Source organism: Prunus avium, chromosome 6 (genome assembly GCF_965620075.1).
Source record: "Prunus avium chromosome 6, drPruAviu1.hap1.1, whole genome shotgun sequence".
NCBI classification, from domain to species: domain Eukaryota; kingdom Viridiplantae; phylum Streptophyta; class Magnoliopsida; order Rosales; family Rosaceae; genus Prunus; species Prunus avium.
In genome coordinates, this window is record NC_142289.1 from 2,366,612 (window position 1) to 2,390,928 (window position 24,317).

Sequence of the window (24,317 nt, forward strand, 5' to 3'; positions counted from 1 at the left end):
ACCCTCATGCAAGAAAAATTCTCTGCAAAAACCAAAGTCGCAGAGAAAGGAAAGCTAGCAGTTTGGTGCTGCCTGTACCCAAAATTAGAAAACGTATACGTAACGTGAGGCTACAATTTTGAATTAATTTGCGCCACTTCCTCTCATGTGCATTAACATTTCTCGTGAACAAGTTGAAGCACTTCATACCTGACTATACTATAGTACCATCCATTAATTGAGCATATAATGAATTAGATTTCAAATTTATAGTTGTACCAACATAATCAAGTAGCTTAGAAAAAAGCTACTTGTTACCTGCTAAGTTCAGATTAATTAATGAGGTGAGATAACAACTATTTTAATGTTCAAAAGATAAGATCACATTAATTCTTCTCTCTAATTTTCTCGGTGTTCATGTTTGATAATTGCACTAATGCGCCATTTAACCTTTTGCATGTTAAAATGAAGGATAATACTTCCAACTTTTTATCCCAAATTTGTTCGTCTCAAATTTCCTTCTCTAACAAAACCCTAAACCATTTTCGTCAAAGTAGGCATGCTTTACACAATAAGGAAGGTTTGATAACTGGGATTAAGATAGATTAAAATAGACTAATGATTAGTGTGTATTTAATGCAAGGGATGTTATCTAAGCTATACACACAGATCACGTGCATCGATCCACAAAATAGTTTTCATTGAAAACAAAGTGCATGTCTGTTTGTGTTGTGATTAAACTAATCCCACTAAACCCACAAACAAAATCGTTTGGAATTTGATCTTTGCACATAAGAATAAACAAAATTATTCCCAAATCATGTGAAAAGCGAGGGAATATATCTATTAGTAATATTTAAAAGCCAACCAGTTGCTGGGAGAAGAATATTATTACAAAGAACAAGTCCAACGTGGCAGCTTAAATCAGGTCCGAACCGATGGCCCTTTGGTTTTGCTTCTGAGATAAAGCCAAACCCAAAGCTGCGGTTCCAAATTGGCCACATTGTCTTCTCTGGTTAAAAAGATAAACGCGTATTTTTATTTTACGTAGAGACTGCGGCAAACGCAAATCATTTTCCAGCCCAGGAATTGTCAAGGACGCAATGAAACTAAATCTGGAATAATAAAATATCTTTTAACTTTTAATCTTCTAATTATTTCGTCAATGTATTTTATAGGGGCAGTTCTTCGATCGTACGAACATGACGTCCGTTCTTTATTTAAATATTGATATTATTACCGAGAACATGTGAATAATAAAACGTATGAACATATTATAGCTACACCATCGATTATATATTTTAATACATAATCCGTATTTTAACAAAGAACAGACGTGATGCATATAGAATTTCTATAAACAAAGGGTCAATCTTAAAGGGATGAGTGGGTTAATTTGCATTATGCTCCCTTTGGTCACCGTCACCAAGCCATCCTTAGAAATATACAGCCGTGCAAATAATTTCCTTGGATAAAAGTCATGGAAGACTTTTTCCAGAGAAGAGACTGCTGACTTGGAACCAATCATATATTTTTTTAAAGAAAAGTAAGACAATTAAATGAACGTGCCCATATGTGAAATGACGAAGCTTCTCAGAATGGAGTTGCAATATTGCTCACTTTCTCCCAATAAATACCAACACAACTCCCTGTTGCACTCATCCATACCAACTTTCAATTCATTTCATCATCAACAGCTACTTTTTTCTCCAAAAAAGATCAAAAGATTTTTTGCTTACTTCTTGGAAAGCCGAACAAAATGTTGCACAACCTCTTTGACAAAATCACAGGCCAGGAGCAGCATGGGAAAAACAGTAGGAAGATCAAAGGGACTGTGGTTTTGATGAAGAAGAATGTGTTGGATTTCAATGACTTCAATGCTTCTGTTCTTGATCGTGTGCATGAACTGTTAGGCCAAGGGGTTTCTCTGCAGCTCATCAGTGCTGATCATGGAGACTCTGGTGACTTTTTTTTTCTCTCTCTTTAATTTTCATTAAATATGTATAGTTTTTGTGGCTTCATTGATTGAATATGCATGACATGAAACCAATTTGAGTTTTGCTTTTGTTTCATTTCCTTGTAATTCTTTTTCTTTGAAGCAATTATGACAAGATTAAGAAGATGAACCAACAACTCTATCTCTTCCCTTGGTGGATTAGTAGAATGCCTTTTAGGTCCAATAAATCAGATTTTGAATGCAATTCTGATCTAGCCATATGGAAACAGCTTTTTGACAATTCAAGGGGCACCTGGGTCAATTAATCTATTTTTTAAATTTTAAATTTTATTTTTGGGTCCAGTCATGAGGCATTAAGATTGTATTGGTCTTAAGCTTACCCCTTCCAACACTCTCTCATTGTGATTGTTTTTGCCCTGTATGTATGCAAGTGATTTGGTGGCTAAAGTACAGTAGATACATTACTATTTTAATGGCAGGGGTTTTATAGTCAATCTATCAGCATCAATATTTATTGTACTTTTTGGTGTGCTACATGAGAAATCTATATTATTCGGAGGAAACAAACACTTTTTAATTCATCTTCTTCTTGTAATTATGTCAACTACCAGTCTAGCTAGTAGCTACCAGTTAACATGAAATTTGAAAATGAAGCTCCATGCAGTTGGCTGTTGGCTGTTGGCATAGCTTTTAACCCTTTTTCTTATTATGGTTTTTTACTCAGATCCAATTATTTTTGGTTTTCCTTTGAATATTCTGAAGAAACAGCTGCAGGTTCTGTTCCTAATAAAATTTTGAACACGCATTGAAAATTATAACAACTTGCATAAAATGGCTCCAACTAAGACCTGATTTGAGGTGTTTAGAACAAAATTTCGGATGAACTTTATTCTATTGGAAATATTAATTGATTAGTTTATGGGGGTACTAGATATGGAATTATTTTCTGAACTTGGAGAAATGTGTTTTTGTAGAAAACGGGTTTAAGGGGAAACTTGGAGAGCCAGCATATCTGGAAGACTGGATCACCACAATCACTCCATTAACAGTAGGAGATTCTGCATTCAAGGTTACCTTTGACTGGGAAGAAGAAACAGGAGTTCCAGGAGCCATCTTGATAAAAAACAATCATCACAGTGAGTTCTTCCTTAAGACTATCACCCTTGAAGATGTTCCTCGTGAGGGCCGGGTCCACTTTGTTTGCAACTCATGGGTGTACCCTGCTGAAAAATACACGAAAGACCGTGTTTTCTTCGTTAACAAGGTAACGAATGATTCACACAATCCATTACAATCTGCTGTAGTTTTTGTTGTAGCTGCAAAAATTCAAGCATGCTATATGTTTGTGCAGACATTTCTCCCAAGTGAAACACCGTTGCCGCTGCAAAAATACAGAGAAGAAGAACTAGTACACTTGAGAGGAGATGGAAAGGGAGAGCTCCAGGAATGGGACAGGGTCTATGACTATGCTTACTACAATGATCTAGGAAACCCTGATAAGGGTTCCAAATATGCCCGACCAACTCTGGGAGGGTCTAGCGAGTACCCTTACCCTCGCAGGGGAAGAACTGGCAGACCACCAACGAATACAGGTTAGCCATTTAAATATCTTTGTGTAATGTTTTGTTCCTCAAATCATTAATTAGCAGTCACAAGAGGGATCATATTTTGTATCGTTTTACAGTAAAAGTTGATATACTAATTTGGATTTTAATTAACTGATGTTGTAATTATCACTAAGATTTTTCTGATCTTATTCTAACAGATCCTAACAGCGAGAGTAGGATTCCGCTTCTTATGAGCTTAAACATTTATGTGCCAAGAGATGAACGATTTGGACACTTGAAGTTGTCAGACTTTCTGGCTTATGCACTGAAATCCATAGTTCAATTCATTAGGCCAGAGCTAGAAGCCCTGTTTGATAAGACTCCTAGCGAGTTTGACAGCTTGGAAGATGTGCTTAAACTCTATAAAGGAGGCATTCCATTGCCTGAAGGTTTATTGAAGGATATCGGAGACAACATCCCTGCAGAGATGCTCAAGGAAATTTTCCGAACTGACGGTGCACAATTGCTCAGATTCCCCATGCCTCAAGTGATCGAAGGTATATGGTTCCACCAATGAGAAATTCTGAATTTAGAGGCTTTAAGCAATAGCCTATGATATCATGTACTATCTCCTTTTATCTAATTGTGATGTTTTAATGATTGGAGCAGAGGATAAGTCTGCTTGGAGGACTGATGAAGAATTTGGCAGAGAAATGCTGGCTGGAGTGAACCCTGTCAACATTAGTCTTCTCCAAGTAATAATCTTCACAACATTTTGTGTGTGTGATGTTTTCCAATGATAATGGATGAAAAACAAACAAAACCTTCGAGGGTCCATTTTGTTCATCTTTAATCACATTTACTTCTAACTGAACTGCAGGAATTTCCACCAGCAAGCAAACTAGACCCAAAAGTTTATGGAGATCAAAGCAGTAGAATAACAGAACAGGATATAGGGAACAACTTGGATGGACTAACAGTGTATGAGGTAATATCTTGGATTTGCTTCCTTTACATTGTATTAGCTTATGTTTGATTTTTATCATTTCATAATGATGAAAATGAATTTGGTTGGATAGGCACTCAAGCAGAACAAGTTATTCATATTAGATCATCATGATGCATTGATGCCGTACCTGAGGCGGATAAACTCAACTTCCAACAAGATCTATGCTAGCAGAACAGTTCTTTTCTTGAAAAGTGATGGAACTTTGAAGCCATTGGTGATTGAATTAAGCTTGCCTCATCCTGATGGAGATCAATTTGGTCGCATTAGTAAAGTATATACACCAGCTGAAGACGGTGTAGAAGGCTCCATATGGCAACTGGCTAAAGCTTATGTGGCTGTAAATGACTCTGGAGTTCATCAACTTATCAGTCACTGGTACTAATCTTTCAAAGAAAGAAATCTTAGAAAATGAATTCATCATATACTTTGAATTGGGTTTCTGATAATCCTTTTATCTTTTGGCCACAGGTTGAACACCCATGCAGTGTGTGAGCCAGTTGTAATAGCTACAAACAGGCAGCTAAGCGTGGTTCACCCAATTTACAAACTTTTGCATCCTCACTTCCGTGACACCATGAACATAAATGCATTTGCCAGGCAAATCCTGATTAATGCTGGCGGCATTCTGGAGACGACAGTTTTTCCAGCTAGGTATGCCATGGAGATGTCATCAGTGGTTTATAAGGATTGGGTTTTCACTGAGCAAGCTCTCCCTGCAGATCTCATCAAGAGGTAAACAAAAATCTACACTTTGTGAGTTAATAGCCTCTGCACAAGTTACTCAAATGAGCACATGATAAGTAATAAATATCCATTTCTTATTCTAATTACATTGTTATGCCTTTGATCAATACAGAGGAGTTGCAGTCAAGGATGCAAATTCTCCACATGGTCTTCGCCTACTGATTGAGGACTATCCATATGCCGTTGATGGAATTGAAATCTGGTTTGCAATTAAAACTTGGGTTGAAGACTATTGCTCTTTCTACTACAAGACTGATGACATAATTGAAAAAGACACTGAACTCCAATCCTGGTGGAAGGAGCTTGTAGAGGAAGGCCATGGTGACAAAAAAGATGAGCCCTGGTGGCCTAAAATGCAGACTCGCAAAGACCTAGTCGAAACATGCACTATCATCATATGGACTGCTTCTGCTCTCCATGCAGCCGTCAACTTTGGACAGTACCCTTATGCAGGATACCTCCCCAACCGCCCAACTATAAGCCGAAAATTCATGCCTGAGAAGGGAACTCCTGAGTACAAAGAGCTCGAATCCAGCCCCGATACAGTTTTCTTGAAAACAATTACTGCTCAGCTGCAGACAGTGCTTGGCATTGCCCTTATTGAAATTCTGTCAAGGCATTCTACTGATGAAGTGTATTTGGGGCAGAGAGACACTCCTGAATGGACAGCAGATACTGAACCATTGAAAGCCTTTGATAAATTTGGAAAGAAACTGGCTGAAATTGAGGACAGAATTACAAGTATGAACAATGATGAGAAACTGAAGAACCGAGTTGGACCGGTGAAGGTGCCATACACTTTGCTGTTTCCTACTAGCGAAGGAGGACTTACTGGCAGGGGAATTCCCAACAGTGTCTCAATCTAAGCCTCTCAAGCTATATAGACTAAAGTTAATTAGTATAATGCAAGTTACAATTACTATATATAATTAATTAGTATAATGCATTCTTTATGTGTAATAAGCCTACAATATTACAGTTGCAATAAGGCCTTGTAAATTGCTTGGCTACAATCTTTATATAAATAACTCTGTATTCTTTGGTTCATTAGCTTCATTGCAAGCCTTTCAGTTAGAAAATTCTGCAGCAACAGCCTAGGCATATGCAATATCAACATTTCATCCAAGATATTGGAAACTGTGAAAATCAGAATTTTAAGCCTTACTTTTAATAAGCATATTTGAGAGGGAGAAGCAAAAGCATCTTTGAAATCATCCATGACAGTATGCATAAGCTCCTAATCTCAATATCGGCATGCCTGCAAGTGCATGGAATAAGTTGCCTCTGTCTCATCTGTTCAAAAATTAAATGAAAATCATCACCAAGTAAAAACGAAAAAATATAAAATTTTAAACAGTCAACTGCTTCCATAAAATTAAGGCTTGAATGTTAAAATGGTCCATGTATTTTGTACATTTGGCAAATTTAATCTCTGTGCATTTAATTTGGCCAATTTAGTCCATGTGTTTTACTCCGTTAGCCAATGTTGTCCATTATGTTAAATGAATTTAAATGAATTTTTTAACGGCAATTTAATGAAATGAACAATATTGGTTAACAAAGTAAAACATAGGGGCTAAATTGGTCAAATTGAAAATACAGAGATTAAATTTGCCAATTGAGTAAAATACAGGGATCATTTTAAAATACTAAATTGACCTAACATAAAACTTATTAGTCCAAAAGCGCTGTATAGAGCAACAAAAGTCCACAAACCGCCTAATTGAGACTAACGAGTAAAATCTCTTTGTGCTTCAAGAACCCATACCCATAGTAACAACATTTTATATGATATTTGAATAAAAGGTTACTACTTAGGTAGGTGAAACATTAACAAGTCCAAGAAAAGAAAAGGTTCAGTCATCTTCTACCATGTGGCTTGACTGTAATCTCTAGTGTGAAAGCTCAAGATGGCTTCATCTTATCACTATATTAAAATTTAATCAGCAATTTGTTCAAGAAAAGTCATTCCAAGCACTTTCCTAGTAAATTATTTTCAAGTCTACCCTACTTTACTGATTGACCTGTCATGAATGATGATGTGGCGCCTGGGAAACACAATTGGCCTTGGCAAGACTTTTGCAAACCTCTTGAATGTAAACTCTCTAAGCTTTTCCCATTCACATTATGCCCACTTCCAAAAATCTGTATATATTAATATTTTGTGGTACAGAAGAACCTACCTGTGTGGATTGGGCATAATCTTTCATTTGTGATGGGGCCAGCAAACCCTTTTGTATGTATAATGTATTGGTGGTGTATTTTTTAATAACTAAACGGATAATATTAGAAAATTCAGCAAGCCATTTTTATACAGAATCTACAGAAAGTATGTAATTGAAATCTTGCATAAATCTTTCTATATTTGTCGGTTTGGTAAAAGAGGGTTGAAGCTGCCTTGAACCATCATCATCATCATCATCATCATCATCAAATGCCAAAATTGACTACAACTGTAAACAATAGGAAAAGTCTGGGTCTTTAAGTCAACCCCTGCAAATGCAATAGAACAAACATAAAGAATTTTTATTTATTTATTGTTGGGTCATGATGAGAACATCATAGGATTGAGTTGGTGAAGTTCAAAGACCAAAATGGGTTCGATCTCAGGCGCTTGCGAATAGAGCAGATTTTGTTGGGAGAGGTCCCCGCTTTGCGCCCGACAGTACCTCTAGGGTTAGTCCCGCAGTCGCGCGGGATACCTTGGTTTTCAACAAAAAAGTTCAAAGACCAAAACTTGAGGCCAAAAGCTGTAAAATCAAAATGACTAGGATTTCATAAAGACTGATATTATTCTAATACATTGAACCAGTGATCTCACACTACCCATAAATACCACACCTTCTCTCACTTATTCTTCACACTGACTGAGATCCTCGAAACCTTCTTTTATTAATTTTTCTCAGTTCTTTCTTGAAGCAGCAGAGAAAGATGCTTCATTGCAAGTATCTCAGTCCTTTGAGCTTCAGGACAAAAGCTCCGTGTGGAGCTCGGATGAACTCGGTTGTTGCAGCAGCAACAATCAACAATCCAGATCATGCCACGTCACCCAATGGCTTGTTGCCTATGACTATGAAATTGTTCCCTGGTTTCTTGCGCATGACTGATGTTGCACGATCTCAACCGTTGACTGTGGCTTCATCTGCCAAGCCGTCCCAGAACATCACCGTTGATCCACACCCCAAAGACGGAGACAAGAAGATCAAGGGGAGAGTGGTGTTGATGAAGAAGAATGTTTTGGAGTTAAATGACCTCAAAGCATCGTTTCTTGATCGTGTTCATGAGCTGTGGGGCAAAGTGGTTTCTCTGCAGCTCATTAGTTCTGTTAATGGTGACCCTGGTGAGTATTGAATACTATTTGTCTTTATGTTTATAGATATGTGGCTTCTAGTTTACTTCTTCATTAATTAGCTTCAAATGGTTTTCCTTTGAATAAGTATGTAATTATTTATTAAAGAATGTTGTTTTATATCTTAATACCAGAACCCCAAAAGATAAAGCAGAACATCTCAATTTAGAAATTTATTTATTTATTTTAAAAGCCCACAAATTTTGAGGTCTCATAATTGAACATTTGTCGATTGGTTTTTGAGTATGATGTGTTTTCTTTTTCTTTTTTATTTTATTTTGGTAGAAAACGGGCGAGGAAAAGTTGGAAAGCCAGCATATTTGGAAGATTGGGTTACCACAATCACTCCCTTAACAGCAGAGGAGTGTACATTTGAGGTTACTTTTGATTGGGATGAGGAGATTGGAGTCCCAGGAGCATTCATAATAAGAAATGATCATCACAGTGAGTTTTACTTGAAGACTCTCACACTCGAAGATGTTCCTGGAGAAGGTCGAATCCACTTTGTCTGCAACTCATGGGTGTATCCTGCTAAAAACTACAAAAAAGACCGTGTTTTCTTCGCTAACAAGGTATATTTATAGGATGAAAGCATAAAGTTCTAACTTCTAATGCAGTTGAAGAATTAATGTAACTTTCTCTTAAAGAGTGAAGTACAGGTGAAAAACACACTGATTTTGCTGATAGACTGCTATGTTGTGCTGGTAATATTGTAAAGGGTCATTTCAATTACAAATTGAACTATATATTTGTGCAGACGTATCTTTTAAGTGAAACACCAGGGCCACTAAAGAAATTCAGAGAAGAAGAGCTAGTAAACTTGAGAGGAGATAATGACGATGAAACAGAACTTCAGGAATGGGACAGGGTTTATGGCTATGCCTACTATAATGATTTGGGAAAACCGCATAAGGGTCCACAATATGCCCGTCCAATTCTCGGTGGCTCGAGTAAGTTCCCTTATCCTCGGAGGGGAAGAACAGGAAGACGACCAACTAAGGAAGGTCAGTCAATTAACTTCATTTCTCAGTCACTACTCAAAACTTGGTAATTTTTTTTTTCAATCTTTAACAATGACAAACAAGGAATATGGATCTCTATTGCTGTGAAAGTATTCAAGAAGAAAGGTTTATTGTTAAGACTTTTCTTCTTTCATCATAACAGATCCTGAAAGTGAGACCCCAATGATGCTTCTTTTGAGCTTATTGATATATGTTCCGAGAGATGAACGGTTTGGTCACTTAAAGATGTCAGACTTGATTGCTTATGCCCTGAAATCCATATCTCAGCTCCTTAGGCCTGATGAGCTAGCATCTATACTTGTTGGCCCCCAAAAACATTTTGACAGCTTGGAAGATGTTCTTAAACTCTATGAAGGAGGAATAGAGTTGCCTGAGGGTATACTAAAATCTGTAAGGGATAACATCCCTGCAGAGACGATCAAGGAACTTTTCCGAACAGATGGTGAAAAATTCCTGAAATTCCCAGTGCCTCAAGTGATCAAAGGTATATATTATATAAGGCAGTCACTTTCTACTCATAATATGACTTTAATGAATATTTTGATTCTTTTTGGAAAACTTATTTGCTTAAATAAAAGATCTTTCATTCTCTGTCCCTTAATATACTGCTTACTGGGTTTCTAATGATTTGTATTGTACTAGTGGATAAGTCAGCATGGAAAACTGATGAAGAATTTGCAAGAGAAATGCTGGCTGGAATAAATCCTGTCGTCATACATCGTCTCCAAGTAATCCTAAGCTTTCATTATCTGTTGTCTACAGTTGTTTTTGAAGAAAATGGAACAGTAGAGAAGTTACATTTGAATTATATTTACTCTGATTCTACATCCTAATCGTTATTACTTCTGAATAAACTGCAGGAATTTCCACCTGCTAGCAAGCTAGACCAAAATACATATGGGCATCAAACTAGTCAAATAACCAAAGAACACATAGGACATAACTTAGATGGACTCAGCATAGATGAGGTAATACTATTGAGTTGCTTCTTTCAAAATTGAGTTTGAAGCAAGTAGTCCTCAGGTGGATTTGCAATCATATATTCTTATTTGAAGATAATTACTGAAAAGCATTTTCTGTAATAGGCAATCCAGAACAAGAAGCTATTCATATTAGACCACCATGATGCATTGATGCCGTACCTGAGGCGTATAAACAAAACTTCCACAAAAACTTATGCAAGCAGGACACTCCTTTTCTTAGAGAATGATGGGACTTTGAAGCCATTAGCTATTGAGTTAAGCTTGCCACATCCTGATGGAGATCAATTTGGCTGCATTAGCAAAGTCTATACTCCCTCTAGCCAGGGCGTCGAGAGTTCCATTTGGCAACTTGCTAAAGCTTATGTGAATGTAAATGACTCTGGCTATCATCAGCTCATCAGCCACTGGTATAACAATGTTAAAGAAATCCTAGCAAATAAATTCATAACTTTTTTATTTCTCCCAAATGCATCTAGAAATGTTCTTGTTTTGTTGCAGGTTGAGAACTCATGCGGTGATGGAACCATTTGTGATAGCCACAAATAGGCAGTTGAGCGTGCTGCACCCAATTCATAAGCTTCTGCATCCTCACTTTCGTGACACTATGAATGTAAATGCAGTCGCTCGACAGGTTCTCATTAACGCTGGAGGAATACTAGAGGCAACAGTCTTTCCTGCAAAGTTCTCAATGGAATGGTCTTCTGTAATGTATAAAAACTGGGTTTTTCCTGAACAAGCGCTCCCTGTAGATCTGATCAAAAGGTAAAATCTTCTGATAGTAACATTTATCATTTTCGAATTATGGTAACAGATTCAACACAATTGAAATGGAAAAGCATGCCCTTTGAGGAAATAAGAGCTAAGACACAATGCCATATGTATGAATAAAATTTGGTCTAAATGATTTGATAAATGTTGTCACTGTTGTCTAAACTCAAAAATAACAAAGATGATAGGATTGATGGCCATTATTTATCTAACCTTTGCTCTGTTCAGAGGAATGGCAGTTGAAGATCCAAATTCCTCACATGGTGTACGCTTACTGATAGAGGACTATCCATATGCTGCTGATGGGCTTGAGATCTGGTCTGCAATTAAAACATGGGTTAAGGACTATTGCTCCTTCTACTATAAAACTGATGAAACGGTTCAAAAGGACTCAGAACTCCAGTCCTGGTGGAAGGAACTCAGAGAGGAAGGTCATGGTGACAAAAAAGATGAGCCATGGTGGCCTAAAATGCAGACTCGTGAAGAGCTGATAGAATCATGCACCATCATCATATGGATTGCTTCAGCCCATCATGCAGCAATCAATTTTGGGCAATACCCTTTCGGTGGATACCCCCCAAACCGGCCAAGCATAAGCCTGCGGTTCATGCCCGAAGAAGGCACTCCTGAGTATGAGGAGCTCAAGACAAACCCTGAAAAGGCATTTTTGAAAACAATTACACCTCAGCTGCAGACCCTTCTTGGCATGGCCTCCATAGAAATCTTGTCAAGACACTCAGCTGATGAGCTTTATTTGGGGCAGAGAGATGCGCCAGAATGGACAACAGACAATGACATATTGCAAGCCTCTAAGAAGTTTAGAAAGAAGCTGGAAGAAATTGAGGAAAACATGAAAAGAATGAACAAGGATGAGAAATTGAAGAACCGGGTTGGACCGGCCAAGATGCCATACACTTTGCTCCATCCTTCTAGTGAGGCTGGACTTACTGGCAAGGGGATTCCCAACAGTGTCTCAATCTAATGCTTCTCCATTTTGTAATTTACTCATCTAATTCTTAGCTTGCTATATACATGCATATATATATATGTGTGTGTTCTTTTTTTGTCAGAATAAATCAAAAAATGGGTACTGTGAAATTTTTTACATTGCCAAGTACTTGAAAGTGCAACATCCATCAGCAAATTACACATGACCAATATAAACACAAAAGACATAATAAACAAAGGATTTGCACTTTGTACTCATCGGTTTTATGCTATTTCCTTGTTCGCTAATCTATAAGTTGGTCAATTCTGCTTTTCTTTGCCCTGTCTTCATCTTTACAGGGGAGCGGTCTATGTACAACTTCCGGCTTCTCCATGCTTCTTTCAGTCTATCTCCAGACCTTGAATGCAGTTTGTTGCAGCAATGTGCCTTCTTTTGTTGGCACCAGTGGAGCCACAAAGTTCATCTTTCTCCTTTGACATTAGTGCTATAAGTATAAAAGAATGCCGACTAGCTAAAATGCTCAAATACTTCTCTCCCTCCCTCTCAGACGTGCTCTTGTCTTGCAGGTCTGCAATACACATTGCCAACAGAGCTTGGTTACTGTATGATCAATAGAGTTAGGAACCTAAAATCTCTCGAGATTAACGGGGTTTGGGGGGTAACTTGACTTTTAATAGCGTGTAGAGGGTATTTTGACTTTGAAGTCTACCCAATTTGACTGGCCTATAATGAGCGATGATGTGGCACAAATAGGAAACACAACTGGCAAGGATTTTGCATTCTTTATCATGTGTTCATACCTCTTGCATATAAACTCTCTAGCATTTCCCATTGACATTAAGACCACTTCCAAGAATTTGCATATATTATTAATATTTCAGGTACAGAAAAACCTACCTTGTGGGTCGGGATTTTAATATTTGATTTATAGTTATGGGGTCGACATGCATCACTCTCCTAGTCATGGCAGTGAAGTTATTTTCAAATATGACAGATTGGCTAAATTTTGTTGATACAAGGTCTTTGGGTTATGGCTTAATGGAAATGTCTATGAGGAATGATAATGAGAGGATGAAAGATTGCTTCAAGGCACGTAAGATTTAAGCTATCTTTCAGACTTTATTTTCCCTCATTACTTGTGTGCAAAGGGGATATGTAAATAAGTCTTATGGATACAATGAAGTCTAGCCTATAGCTGTGTGTTTGTCAATGTTTTGCACAATCAAAGACAAACCCCAGACACGCACTTGGGATTAACAAGGATACTCATGATTCCTAGAGGTTAAAGTTGCAGAATATGACCTCTATATCTGCTGGTTTGGTAAAGAGGGTGGAAGCTACCTTGAATCACAAAAAATAGAAAAGAACTGGGTATTTAAGTCAACCCTGAAGACCACGCAAAGTAGAGCCGAAGCCTTTTAAAAAAAAAAAAAAAAAAAAAAAAAAAAAAAAATCTTTTTATGTATTATATTATTATATACATTGAACAGTGAACCGCACATCTCATAAATATCACACACCATTCTCTTCACAATGCGATCTTCAAAACTTTTTCTGTTAACTTTTTATAGTTCTTGAAGCAGAAAAATGATGCTGCATTTTAAGTATCTCGCTCCTTTGATGAAATTCAGGACAAAAGCTCCATGTAGAGCTCAGTTGAACTCAATTGTTGCAGCAAGAGTCAACAAACCAGATCATGTCACGTTAGTCAATCACAGACTAGTTCCGTTGCCGATGAGTTTTATGAAAATGCCTGGTTTCTTGTTGTGCATGACTTATGTTACACGATCTCAACCATTGACTTCGGCTTCGACAGCTGCCAAGACATCCCAGAACATCATCATTGATCCACACCCCAAAGAAATGGAGGAAGAGAAAACTAAGTTTGACACAGGTCATGAGGGCAAGAAGATCAAAGGGAGAGTGGTGTTGATGAAGAAGAATGTTCTAGACTTGAACGATTTTAAAGCATCGGTTCTTGATCGTGTTCATGAGCTGTTAGGCAAAGCGGTTTCTCTGCGGCTCATTAGTTCCGTTAAGGGTGACCCTGGTGAGAATGCTATTTGCCTTTTATTTTATTTCTAGATTAATTAGCTTCAATGATTTTACATGGGATTTAATGGTGCCAAGTTACTAGTAATTATTATAGTGTTTTTGAAGTAAGTATATAATCTTTTTAAATATGCTGTTTTCACACATCTTAACACCATAACCACAAAAGAGATAAACAGTACATCTCAATTTGATCTGGACGTCTTATAATTGAACATTTCTTGAATTTGATCTGTTCATGTAGAAAAGGGGTCGCAAGGAGAAGTTGGAAAGCCAGCATATTTGGAAAATTGGGTTACAAAAAGTATGATTAAAAAACCAGTTTAGTTTTCAACAAGTGGCATAATTAAGCTTGTGAAAATGATTTTTAAATCATGGCCATGTCATGAAGTGAGTAGACAGGAAAGCTAATCTTATCCTTACCTGTGAACGCCAACTACCAGTCTAGCTACCAGTTAACCTGAAAATGAAGCTCCATGTAGTTGGCCGTTGGCATAGCTTTTGAGACTTTTAGATTATATGGTTTTCATTCAGAACCAATTCTTTTTGGGATGTGTTTGAATGTTCTGAAAAAACAGCGGCAGTTATATCTCAAACTAAGTTTATGAGTTATGAGACCTTGACATGCATTGACAATTATAGCAACTTGCATAAAATGGCGGGCTCCAACTAAGATCTGATATGGAATTATTTTCTGAACTAACGTGTTTTTGTAGAAAAAGGGTTTCAGGGGAAACTTGGAAAGCCAGCATATCTGGAAGACTGGATCACCACAATCGCTCCTTTAACAGCAGGAGAGTCTGCATTCAAGGTTACCTTTGACTGGGAAGACGAAATAGGAGTTCCAGGAGCCTTCTTAATAATAAACAATCATCACACTGAATTCTTCCTTAAGACTGTCACCCTTGAAGATGTTCCTGGTGAGGGCCGGGTCCACTTTGTTTGCAACTCATGGGTGTATCCTGCAGAAAAATACACTAAGGACCGAGTTTTCTTCGTTAACAAGGTAACGAATAATTCACACCATTCATTGTAGCTGATGGCAGTTATAACTTCTTAGTGCAAGCCTAGTATGTTATGAGTATATTAGTGACTTGTATTGTAAGTTAAAGACTACGGTTCATGCCTGCAATATATTTGTGCAGACATTTCTCCCAAGTGAAACACCATTGCCGCTGCAAAAATACAGAGAAGAAGAACTAGTACACTTGAGAGGAGATGGAAAGGGAGAGCTCCAGGAATGGGACAGGGTCTATGACTATGCTTACTACAATGATCTAGGGAACCCTGATAAAGGTCCCAAATACGCCCGTCCTACGCTGGGAGGGTCTAGCAAGTACCCTTACCCTCGCAGGGGAAGAACTGGCCGACCAGCAACAGAGACAGGTTAGCCATTTAAATATCTCTCTCTATATTTTGTTCCTCAAAGCATTGATTAGCAGTCACAAGAGGGATCATATTATTGTTTTGTATTGTTTTACTGTAAAAGTTGATATACTAATTTGGATTTTAAATAACTGATGTTGTAATTACCACTAAGATTTTTCTGATCTTATTCCAATAGATTCTAACAGCGAGAGTAGGTTGCCACTTCTTATGAGCTTAAACATTTATGTGCCAAGAGATGAACGATTTGGACACTTGAAGTTGTCAGACTTCCTGGCTTATGCACTGAAATCCATAGCTCAATTCATTAGACCAGAGCTAGAAGCCCTGTTTGATAAGACTCCTAACGAGTTCGACAGCTTTGAGGATGTTCTTAAACTTTATGAAGGAGGCATTCCGTTGCCAGAAGGTTTATTGAAGGATATCGGAGACAACATCCCTGCAGAGATGCTCAAGGAAATTTTCCGAACTGACGGTGCACAATTGCTCAGATTCCCCATGCCTCAAGTGATCAAAGGTATATGGTTCCACCAATATTAAATTCTAAATTGAGAGTCTTTAAGGAATAGCCTACCATATCATGTACTAGTTGCTTTTATCTTTTTTTTGGTCAAGTACTAGTTGCTTTTATCAAATTGTGATGTTTTAATGATTTGGAGCAGAGGATAAATCTGCTTGGAGGACTGATGAAGAATTTGCCAGAGAAATGCTGGCTGGAGTGAACCCTGTCAACATCCGTCGTCTCCAAGTAATCTTCACAACATTTTTGTATGATATGTTTTGCAATGATAATGGACAAAAAGAAAACAAAACTTTCGAGGATCATTTTCGTTCATCTTTAACCATATTTGCTTCTAACGAACTGCAGGAATTTCCACCAGCAAGCAAACTAGACCCAAAAGTTTACGGTGATCAAACTAGTACAATAACAGAACAAGATATATGGAATACCATGGATGGACTAACAGTGGATGAGGTAATATCTTGGATTTGCTTCCTTTACATTGCAATTAGCTTATGTTGATTTTATATCATTTCATAAAGATGAAAATGAATTTGGTTGGATAGGCACTCAAGCAGAACAAGTTATTCATATTAGATCATCATGATGCATTGATGCCATACCTGAGGCGGATAAACTCAACTTCCAACAAGATCTATGCTAGCAGAACAATCCTTTTCTTGAAAAGTGATGGAACTTTGAAGCCATTGGTGATTGAATTAAGCTTCCCTCATCCTGATGGAGATCGATTTGGTCGCATTAGTAAAGTACATACACCAGCTGAAGAAGGTGTAGAAGGCTCCATATGGCAACTGGCTAAAGCTTATGTGGCTGTAAATGACTCTGGATATCATCAACTTATCAGTCACTGGTATTAATCTTTCAAATAAAGAAAGCTTTAAAATTAAATTCATCATATTACTTTGAATTGGGTTTCTGATAATCCTTTAATCTTTTGGCCACAGGTTGAACACCCATGCAGTGTGTGAGCCAGTTGTAATAGCTACAAACAGGCAGCTAAGCGTGGTTCATCCAATTTACAAACTTCTGCATCCTCACTTCCGTGACACCATGAACATAAATGCATTTGCCAGGCAAATCCTGATTAATGCCGGTGGAGTTCTGGAGACGACAGTTTTTCCAGCTACGTATGCCATGGAGATGTCATCAGTGGTTTATAAGGATTGGGTTTTCACTGAGCAAGCTTTCCCTGAAGATCTCATCAAGAGGTAAACAAAACTCTACACTTTGTGAGTTATTAGCCATTTCTTATTCTAATTACATTGCTTTGCCTTTGATCAACAGAGGAGTTGCAGTCAAGGATGCAAATTCTCCACATGGTCTTCGCCTACTGATCGAGGACTATCCATATGCTGTTGATGGGATTGAAATCTGGTTTGCAATTAAAACTTGGGTTGAAGACTATTGCTCTTTCTACTACAAGACTGATGACATAATTCAAAAAGACACTGAACTCCAATCCTGGTGGAAAGAGCTTGTAGAGGAAGGCCATGGTGACAAAAAAGATGAGCCCTGGTGGCCTAAAATGCAGACTCGCGAAGACCTAGTCGAAACATGCACTATCATCATATGGACTGCTTCTGCTCTCCATGCAGCTGTCAACTTTGGACAGTACCCTTATGCAGGCTACCTCCCCAACCGCCCTACTATAAGCCGAAAATTCATGCCTGAGAAGGGAACTCCTGAGTACAAAGAGCTCGAATCCAGCCCCGATACAGTTTTCTTGAAAACAATTACTGCTCAGCTGCAGACAGTGCTTGGCATTGCCCTTATTGAAATTCTGTCAAGGCATTCTACTGATGAAGTGTATTTGGGGCAGAGAGACACTCCTGAATGGACAGCAGACACAGAACCATTGAAAGCCTTTGATAAATTTGGAAAGAAACTGGCTGAAATTGAGGACAGAATTACAAGTATGAACAATGATGAGAAACTGAAGAACCGAGTTGGACCCGTGAAGGTGCCCTACACTTTGCTATTTCCTACTAGCGAAGGAGGACTTACTGGCAGGGGAATTCCCAACAGTGTCTCAATCTAAGTGGGAAGCCTTTGAAGCTGCTATTAGTATAGGTAACTATAATTAATGCATTCTTTATGTGTAATATGAACTACAACATTACAGTCGCTAAATGGAAGCTCTATGAATGTATACTTAAAAAATAGATGGTTTGGATCGTTGAAATAAAATTCATAGGAGACCCTAATGGGTGTTTTATTTGAGGGATCCCTCAATAGAAGGGGACTATATATATACACAGAGAGCTTCCATTGAGGGATTCCTCAAATAAGCTTATTTGAAGGACACCCTTGTAGGGTCTACTCTTAATTTTTTGTAGAGATGATCTTTGAATGAATATCTACAAAATAGACGGTTTGGATTAGTAAAATACAATACGGAGTGGGCTCTACAAGGGTGTCCCTCAATGGAAGCTCTCTGTATATATATATATGTGTGTGTGTGTGTGTGTGTGTGTGTGTGTGTGTGTGCACATTCATAGATCATTCTTGCAAAAAATTAGACAAATCGGAAACCGTTTTGATATTCAATTGTGTCCTACAAAATCAATGAACACGGTGCTTCAAGAAAGTACTAAAATTTCAATAATTGAATTGAGTGGTCAAATGACATCGGATTTAAGGGGTTTTTTTTTTTTTTTATAGAGATGATCTTTGAATGAGTATCTACCAAATAGATTGTTTGAATTAGTGAAATACAATACGGAGTAGACCCTACAACGTTGTCCCTCAAATAAGCTTATTTAAGGGATCCCTCAATAGAAGCTATATATATATATATATATATATCAGTCCCGATCTCTTGGACTACAAGGGTCCAAGAGATTTGTGGTCACTCACCGTTGGATGTAAATTCAACGGTTCACTCACTCTTGCACTCCTTTTAAGAAACTTTTTTGAACCATTGGATTAATATCCAACGGTGGGTGACCACAATCTCTTGGACTCCTGTGGTCTAAGAGATCGGGACTGATATATATATATATATATATATATATATATATATATATATGTGTGTGTGTGTGTGTGTGTGTGTGTGTGCGCGCCCGCACACAGTTTGTTCTGTATCAACATTTCATCAAAGATATTGGAAACTATGAAAATCGGAACTTTTAATAAGCATCTTTGAGAAGGAGAACAAAAGGATGTTAGATTGGTCTTGGCTAATTACATTTAAGCATGAGTATTATCCAATACTTCTCTATTTTGTATTTTATTCTTGGCTTGTTATGTATATAGACCTTGTTTGGTGGGCTGGCTAGCACTAGTTAGGACGGGCTTTGAAGCATTGAATTGGGCAGGCTTGGACTGGTTAAGCTTTGAGTTTTGTCATGTTTATTTTTGCACCAAACACTAGACTGGAATTTTTTTTTTTTTAATATATCAAAATTTTATTTTATTATTTTGACTAACAATAATAAGATGCAATTCCAACTTTTTGTCTAAGTATTTCTTTTATTTTTTCTTCAGATCCAAGAAAATACAAACTAAAAACAACATTAAAAAAAAAGAAAAGAAATAGGAATGATGCAAATTTTGGATGGGAGACCAGATCTGAAAGATCTTCAAGACATTGAACAAACCAAACTACCAAAAATGCAATCAGAATATTCTGGAAAACAGAAAGATGAATAGCGGTAAAACAACAAAGTTGGTCATAGCACCAGAGTAGGAGATCTCGAGTTCAATTCCCTGCAATTACGACCTCTCAATATATATATATAAGTTGATTTTTCACATGACGGGCTCGTAGACTTCCACAAGGTTGGGGGTCTTAAGGGGTCTGTCATCTTCAAAGTTATAGTTGTGCTTGGAACATCCATATCTATGTCACTATGTGGCTGTGCACTAAATTTTCTGTTCAAACTGTCTATATTGTCTTATATTTGTCAAGTTGTGCTTTGGCAGGCAGTAAGTGTCAAACAAAGTAGGGCAAATATTTGGTTATGCTCATATTTTTATTCGTCTCCAATATGGAGGTATTTATATAAGTACAACCCTAAATAAAATAGGAAATAAATCTAAATTACAATAGAAAGTAAATCTAAATTACAATAGGAAATAAATCTTAATTATAATTGGACTAGACAAATAGGTAAGTAACTAAAATCCTAACATAGTAAGGAACCAAAATCCTAACTAAGTAAGGACTCGCCAACACTCCCCCTCAAGTTGGGCAAAGATATTTCACATGCCCAACTTGACAAGCGAGTCATAGAACACCATACTTGAGAAGCACCAATTGTAGAGAAGGTCTTTTTGTCAACTACGAGTGAAACAAATGACAAACTAAAGCAAAGTTCACAGCGGAAACACAAGAGCAAACCCTAAAAAATAGGGCACATAGCAGAACACAGAAACCCTGTGAGCACGACAATAGATAAGGCAGAACACAGAAGCCCTGTGAGCACGGCAGAAGGTAAGGCAGAACACAGAAGCCCTGTGAGCACGGCAGAAGATAGGGCAGAAACCAAAGGCAAGCCAAACACACCAGCAAAGGCATGAGCAACAATACTGGCACCATAACAGGCAGGAGCAACAATACTAGCACTAACAAGAGCAATACAAGGCATTGGTACCAGCAAGAGCAACAGGGCAGAGACATAACAAACATCATCAACAACAATACAAGGCATTGGCACCAGCAACAGCAGAGACAAGGTCAACGGGCATGACCATAGTGGAAACACATCAGCCATGGAAGATAGGTGGTTAAATTGCAGTGGAATAGATGAGCAGCGGTGTCACTCCCCCTCAAATCCGACGATGTATGAGAGTCGAGATTTGGAGAAAGTAACACCCAAATAAAGTTGCAGCACTCCCCCTCAAATCCGACACTGGTAAAGGGTCGAGATTTGGAAGAAGAGAAATTGAATAATAGTAAAGAGACTCAAACATGCCAGTCTCGTGGCAGAAACAAATGCAAGAGGGGAAGGTGGTAGCATACAGTTGTCCCATGAAGAAAAAACTTCAGAAAATGAGAATAGTAAGGGAGGAAACCCAGCAAATCATGAACAGAGACAAAGAAAAAGATAAGGTGCTCAAAACTGAGAAGCGGAAAGGCAACTCAAGAGAGTAGCCGAAGAAGACAGAGACCGGCAGAACAGTCAAAGGAAAGGCTCGGCGAGCGGTGACGAGGCTCGCGGAGGAAAGCAACAGCTCGGTGAGCGGTGACGAGGCTCACAGAGGAAAGCAACGGCTCGGTGCGCGGTGACGAGGCTCACGTAGTAAAGAGACTTGTTATAAAGTTTCAAAGATAGAGAAGCTGAGACATCAAGAAAGACCATAAGATGAAGACCCATGATGGGTTAGGAATGAGGAGTGCCAACGACTCTCAATTTGGCAGAGGTTATCACAGGATCGGAACCTGGCTCTGATACCATGTCAAATTTTCCAGGTTAACGGGCTGAGGGCCCACTCCAACAACACCAATACTGTCCCCACTTTACCACCTGCACAATCCTCAGGTGTGGGGTTTTATCACAAAAGGCCTCGGTATTAGTTGGAGTGGGGTAATTCTATTTAAAGTACTCTTTCTCCTTCCCTCTCTCCGATGTGGGACACAATTGGTTTCAACACTCGCCCGCACGTGAGACCCCATTTTGTGGGTCACACGTGGAGATCCACACATCGGCAACCACGTGGAGCCATGTAGGGACTCACCTATCGCGCGGGGCCAAACGGGGACCCACCCATCACGTGGCACCTTTGGCCTACATGGAGCCAAATGGGGACTCACCCATCGCGCGGGGCCAAACGGGGACCCACCCATCACGTGGCAAGTACGGGCCCGCAACCTGGCTCTGATACCATGTCAAACAAAGTAGGGCAAATATTTGGTTATGCTCATATTTTTGTTCGTCTCCAATATGGAGGTATTTATATAAGTACAACCCTAAATAAAATAGGAAATAAATCTAAATTACAATAGAAAGTAAATCTAAATTACAATAGGAAATAAATCTTAATTATAATTGGACTAGACAAATAGGTAAGTAACTAAAATCCTAACATAGTAAGGAACCAAAATCCTAACTAAGTAAGGACTCGCCAACAGTAAGGCTGTCTTTACTAACATCTCAAAAAGTAGATAACATATTCCTAATATGCAGAATCAATCCATCCATTCATCCATTACTAGTAATTTAGTTATAGAATTGATTATCTTGTAGTCTACTGTAAACTCATGGACTAAAGGACCACGGCTGGATCAACGCTCAACACCCTTAATCAGTTCCAAGCCTCCTGATACGAGGTGTCGGAGGCATATTATGAATAATGCAGTCTTTCACAATCTTCTTGACTAGCTTCATTCTTTGAACTGGACCCATAGCAGCAACCAGGTCATCCTATTCATTTACATGCAAAAAAAAAAATCATTAAAAGTCATAATTCTCTTCTCACTACACTTGGGCGTGTGAGAATACCAGATAAAATGCACTTGCAAATACAACCATGATCTAGAATACTTTTGTGCACCTGTATTGGGAGACTCATGAGAAATTTCTTCCTGGAATCATACTTTTTCTGCACAACCACATTACAAGATATTTAAAAAGTCATATATAACTGAGCTTTTGCATGTGTCCATCATAACAAAGAGTTGTTGGGTCAGAATCTTCACGGGATAGAGAGCATAACACCAAAAGGTCCATATTCCTCATATTATTCACATTAGTTCTTGTATCACTACACCCTAACCAATTCTAAACCTTTCTAAGGTCAAACAACAACTCTAAATTTCATGTTATAGTACTCCTGAAATTTATAGGTCCTACATCATAACTATAGAAGAATGCTTATAAGAACACAAATGATGTACAAAAACAAAAATGGAAGGAAAACTTGAGAAATACCTACCGATTTGATGCCAAATTTTTTAAAGAGCCCACCTTGAACATACCCAGTGTAGATGAGGTAACATGACATTTTTCGTTCAGTACTTTTACTGTCTGGATAAAAATGTTGCACACTCAAATCAGAAGTTTAATAACCAGAAGAAAATCTGTTTTTTTTTAAACACTTCGATGAGAACGGAAATCCTTGGAGGAATCAAGCCAAAAAAAAAAGGTTTTTATCATTAAAGTTAGATAAATTGAACATCGGTTTATAATTGAGATGTAAATATTCTAACATAAAATAAAAAATATAAGTGATTAGCATTCACCGTCCAACAAATATGATTGGCATGTCGTTATGCCTTGAGAAAGAAAGGAATTACATTGAAGTAATACCTTATTTGAAATCAATAAACTTGAAGAATAGCTGATGGGGGACCGGTAAGAAACAATAACAAAAGATTTGACATTTGTACCCGAAGCGGAGGAACTTGTGCTGACAAAAGTAGAACAAGATATCTAGCCTTGAGAATAGCATGTGGGTCCTTTGCCTTAGTTGTCAATACATTTACAAACAACATTTATTATAACATACCACATCCAATTCACATGAAATGTCATACTCGTCTAAAGCAGATTTCAGCACCAGATCTCATGAATGGAATAACTTTTGATGGAAAATTAAACTAGAAAATATGACACAAAGATGAAATTGTTGAATTTCATACACAAGAGCCGTAACAATTTGAAATAGTCTAATCCCTTTTACTTGTATTTCAGAGTTGATTGTTTTTCATCGTAGCTTGGGCACTTGTTGCAGAGAGAGCGAGAGAGAATGCGTTTCTGTCGACGACGTGAAAGGTAAGGAAGTGTTTTTTGGTCTTGGCTAATTATATTTTAAGCCTGAGTATGAACATAATTGAAATCATCCAATATTATGCATACACATGGCAAATAATAGAAACACAAGAGGCGTAAACAAAGAGGGTTTTAACAACTAATAACTACAAAACAGAAGAGTTGAAATTCTGTTGGGGCGGTGGATATTGTAGATGGAGTAAAAAGAATGCCAACTAGCTAACATGCAAAAATGACAACTGAAAACGACAGGGGTTGTTCAACAAGTACAAGTGTTAGTTAGAGAATCAAGTATTGCTGAAATTTGTCTATATTTGGTTATTTGGTCAAGTGGGTT

General features: G+C 37.9%; 3 protein-coding genes across 4 annotated transcripts; all 3 read left to right on the forward strand.

Moving 5' to 3' along the window:
* Positions 1-1,589: 1,589 nt before the first annotated feature.
* On the forward strand, positions 1,590-6,283 carry LOC110759645 (putative linoleate 9S-lipoxygenase 5). Its single transcript, XM_088254789.1, has 9 exons — positions 1,590-1,940; positions 2,911-3,200; positions 3,288-3,528; positions 3,702-4,040; positions 4,153-4,238; positions 4,364-4,471; positions 4,563-4,867; positions 4,961-5,224; positions 5,349-6,283. The coding sequence occupies exons 1-9, from the start codon at positions 1,739-1,741 to the stop codon at positions 6,100-6,102; spliced, it is 2,589 nt and encodes an 862-aa protein (XP_088110915.1). The 5' UTR covers positions 1,590-1,738; the 3' UTR covers positions 6,103-6,283.
* A 1,538-nt stretch (positions 6,284-7,821) lies between these two features.
* LOC110759644 (putative linoleate 9S-lipoxygenase 5) lies at positions 7,822-12,463 on the forward strand. The gene is made up of 9 exons (XM_021961728.2): positions 7,822-8,576; positions 8,871-9,157; positions 9,343-9,589; positions 9,750-10,091; positions 10,250-10,335; positions 10,468-10,575; positions 10,693-10,997; positions 11,089-11,352; positions 11,587-12,463. The coding sequence occupies exons 1-9, from the start codon at positions 8,168-8,170 to the stop codon at positions 12,338-12,340; spliced, it is 2,802 nt and encodes a 933-aa protein (XP_021817420.1). The 5' UTR covers positions 7,822-8,167; the 3' UTR covers positions 12,341-12,463.
* A 1,351-nt stretch (positions 12,464-13,814) lies between these two features.
* Positions 13,815-18,472, forward strand: LOC110759643 (putative linoleate 9S-lipoxygenase 5). Of its 2 annotated transcripts, none has more exons than XM_021961725.2 (9): positions 13,815-14,357; positions 15,076-15,365; positions 15,505-15,745; positions 15,924-16,262; positions 16,408-16,493; positions 16,614-16,721; positions 16,814-17,118; positions 17,213-17,476; positions 17,553-18,472. In XM_021961725.2, the coding sequence occupies exons 1-9, from the start codon at positions 13,895-13,897 to the stop codon at positions 18,304-18,306; spliced, it is 2,850 nt and encodes a 949-aa protein (XP_021817417.2). In that variant the 5' UTR covers positions 13,815-13,894; the 3' UTR covers positions 18,307-18,472. The 2 variants fall into 2 exon arrangements, with proteins under 2 accessions (XP_021817417.2, XP_021817418.2); XM_021961726.2 differs by having other exon boundaries at positions 15,082-15,365.
* The last annotated feature ends 5,845 nt before the right edge of the window (positions 18,473-24,317 follow it).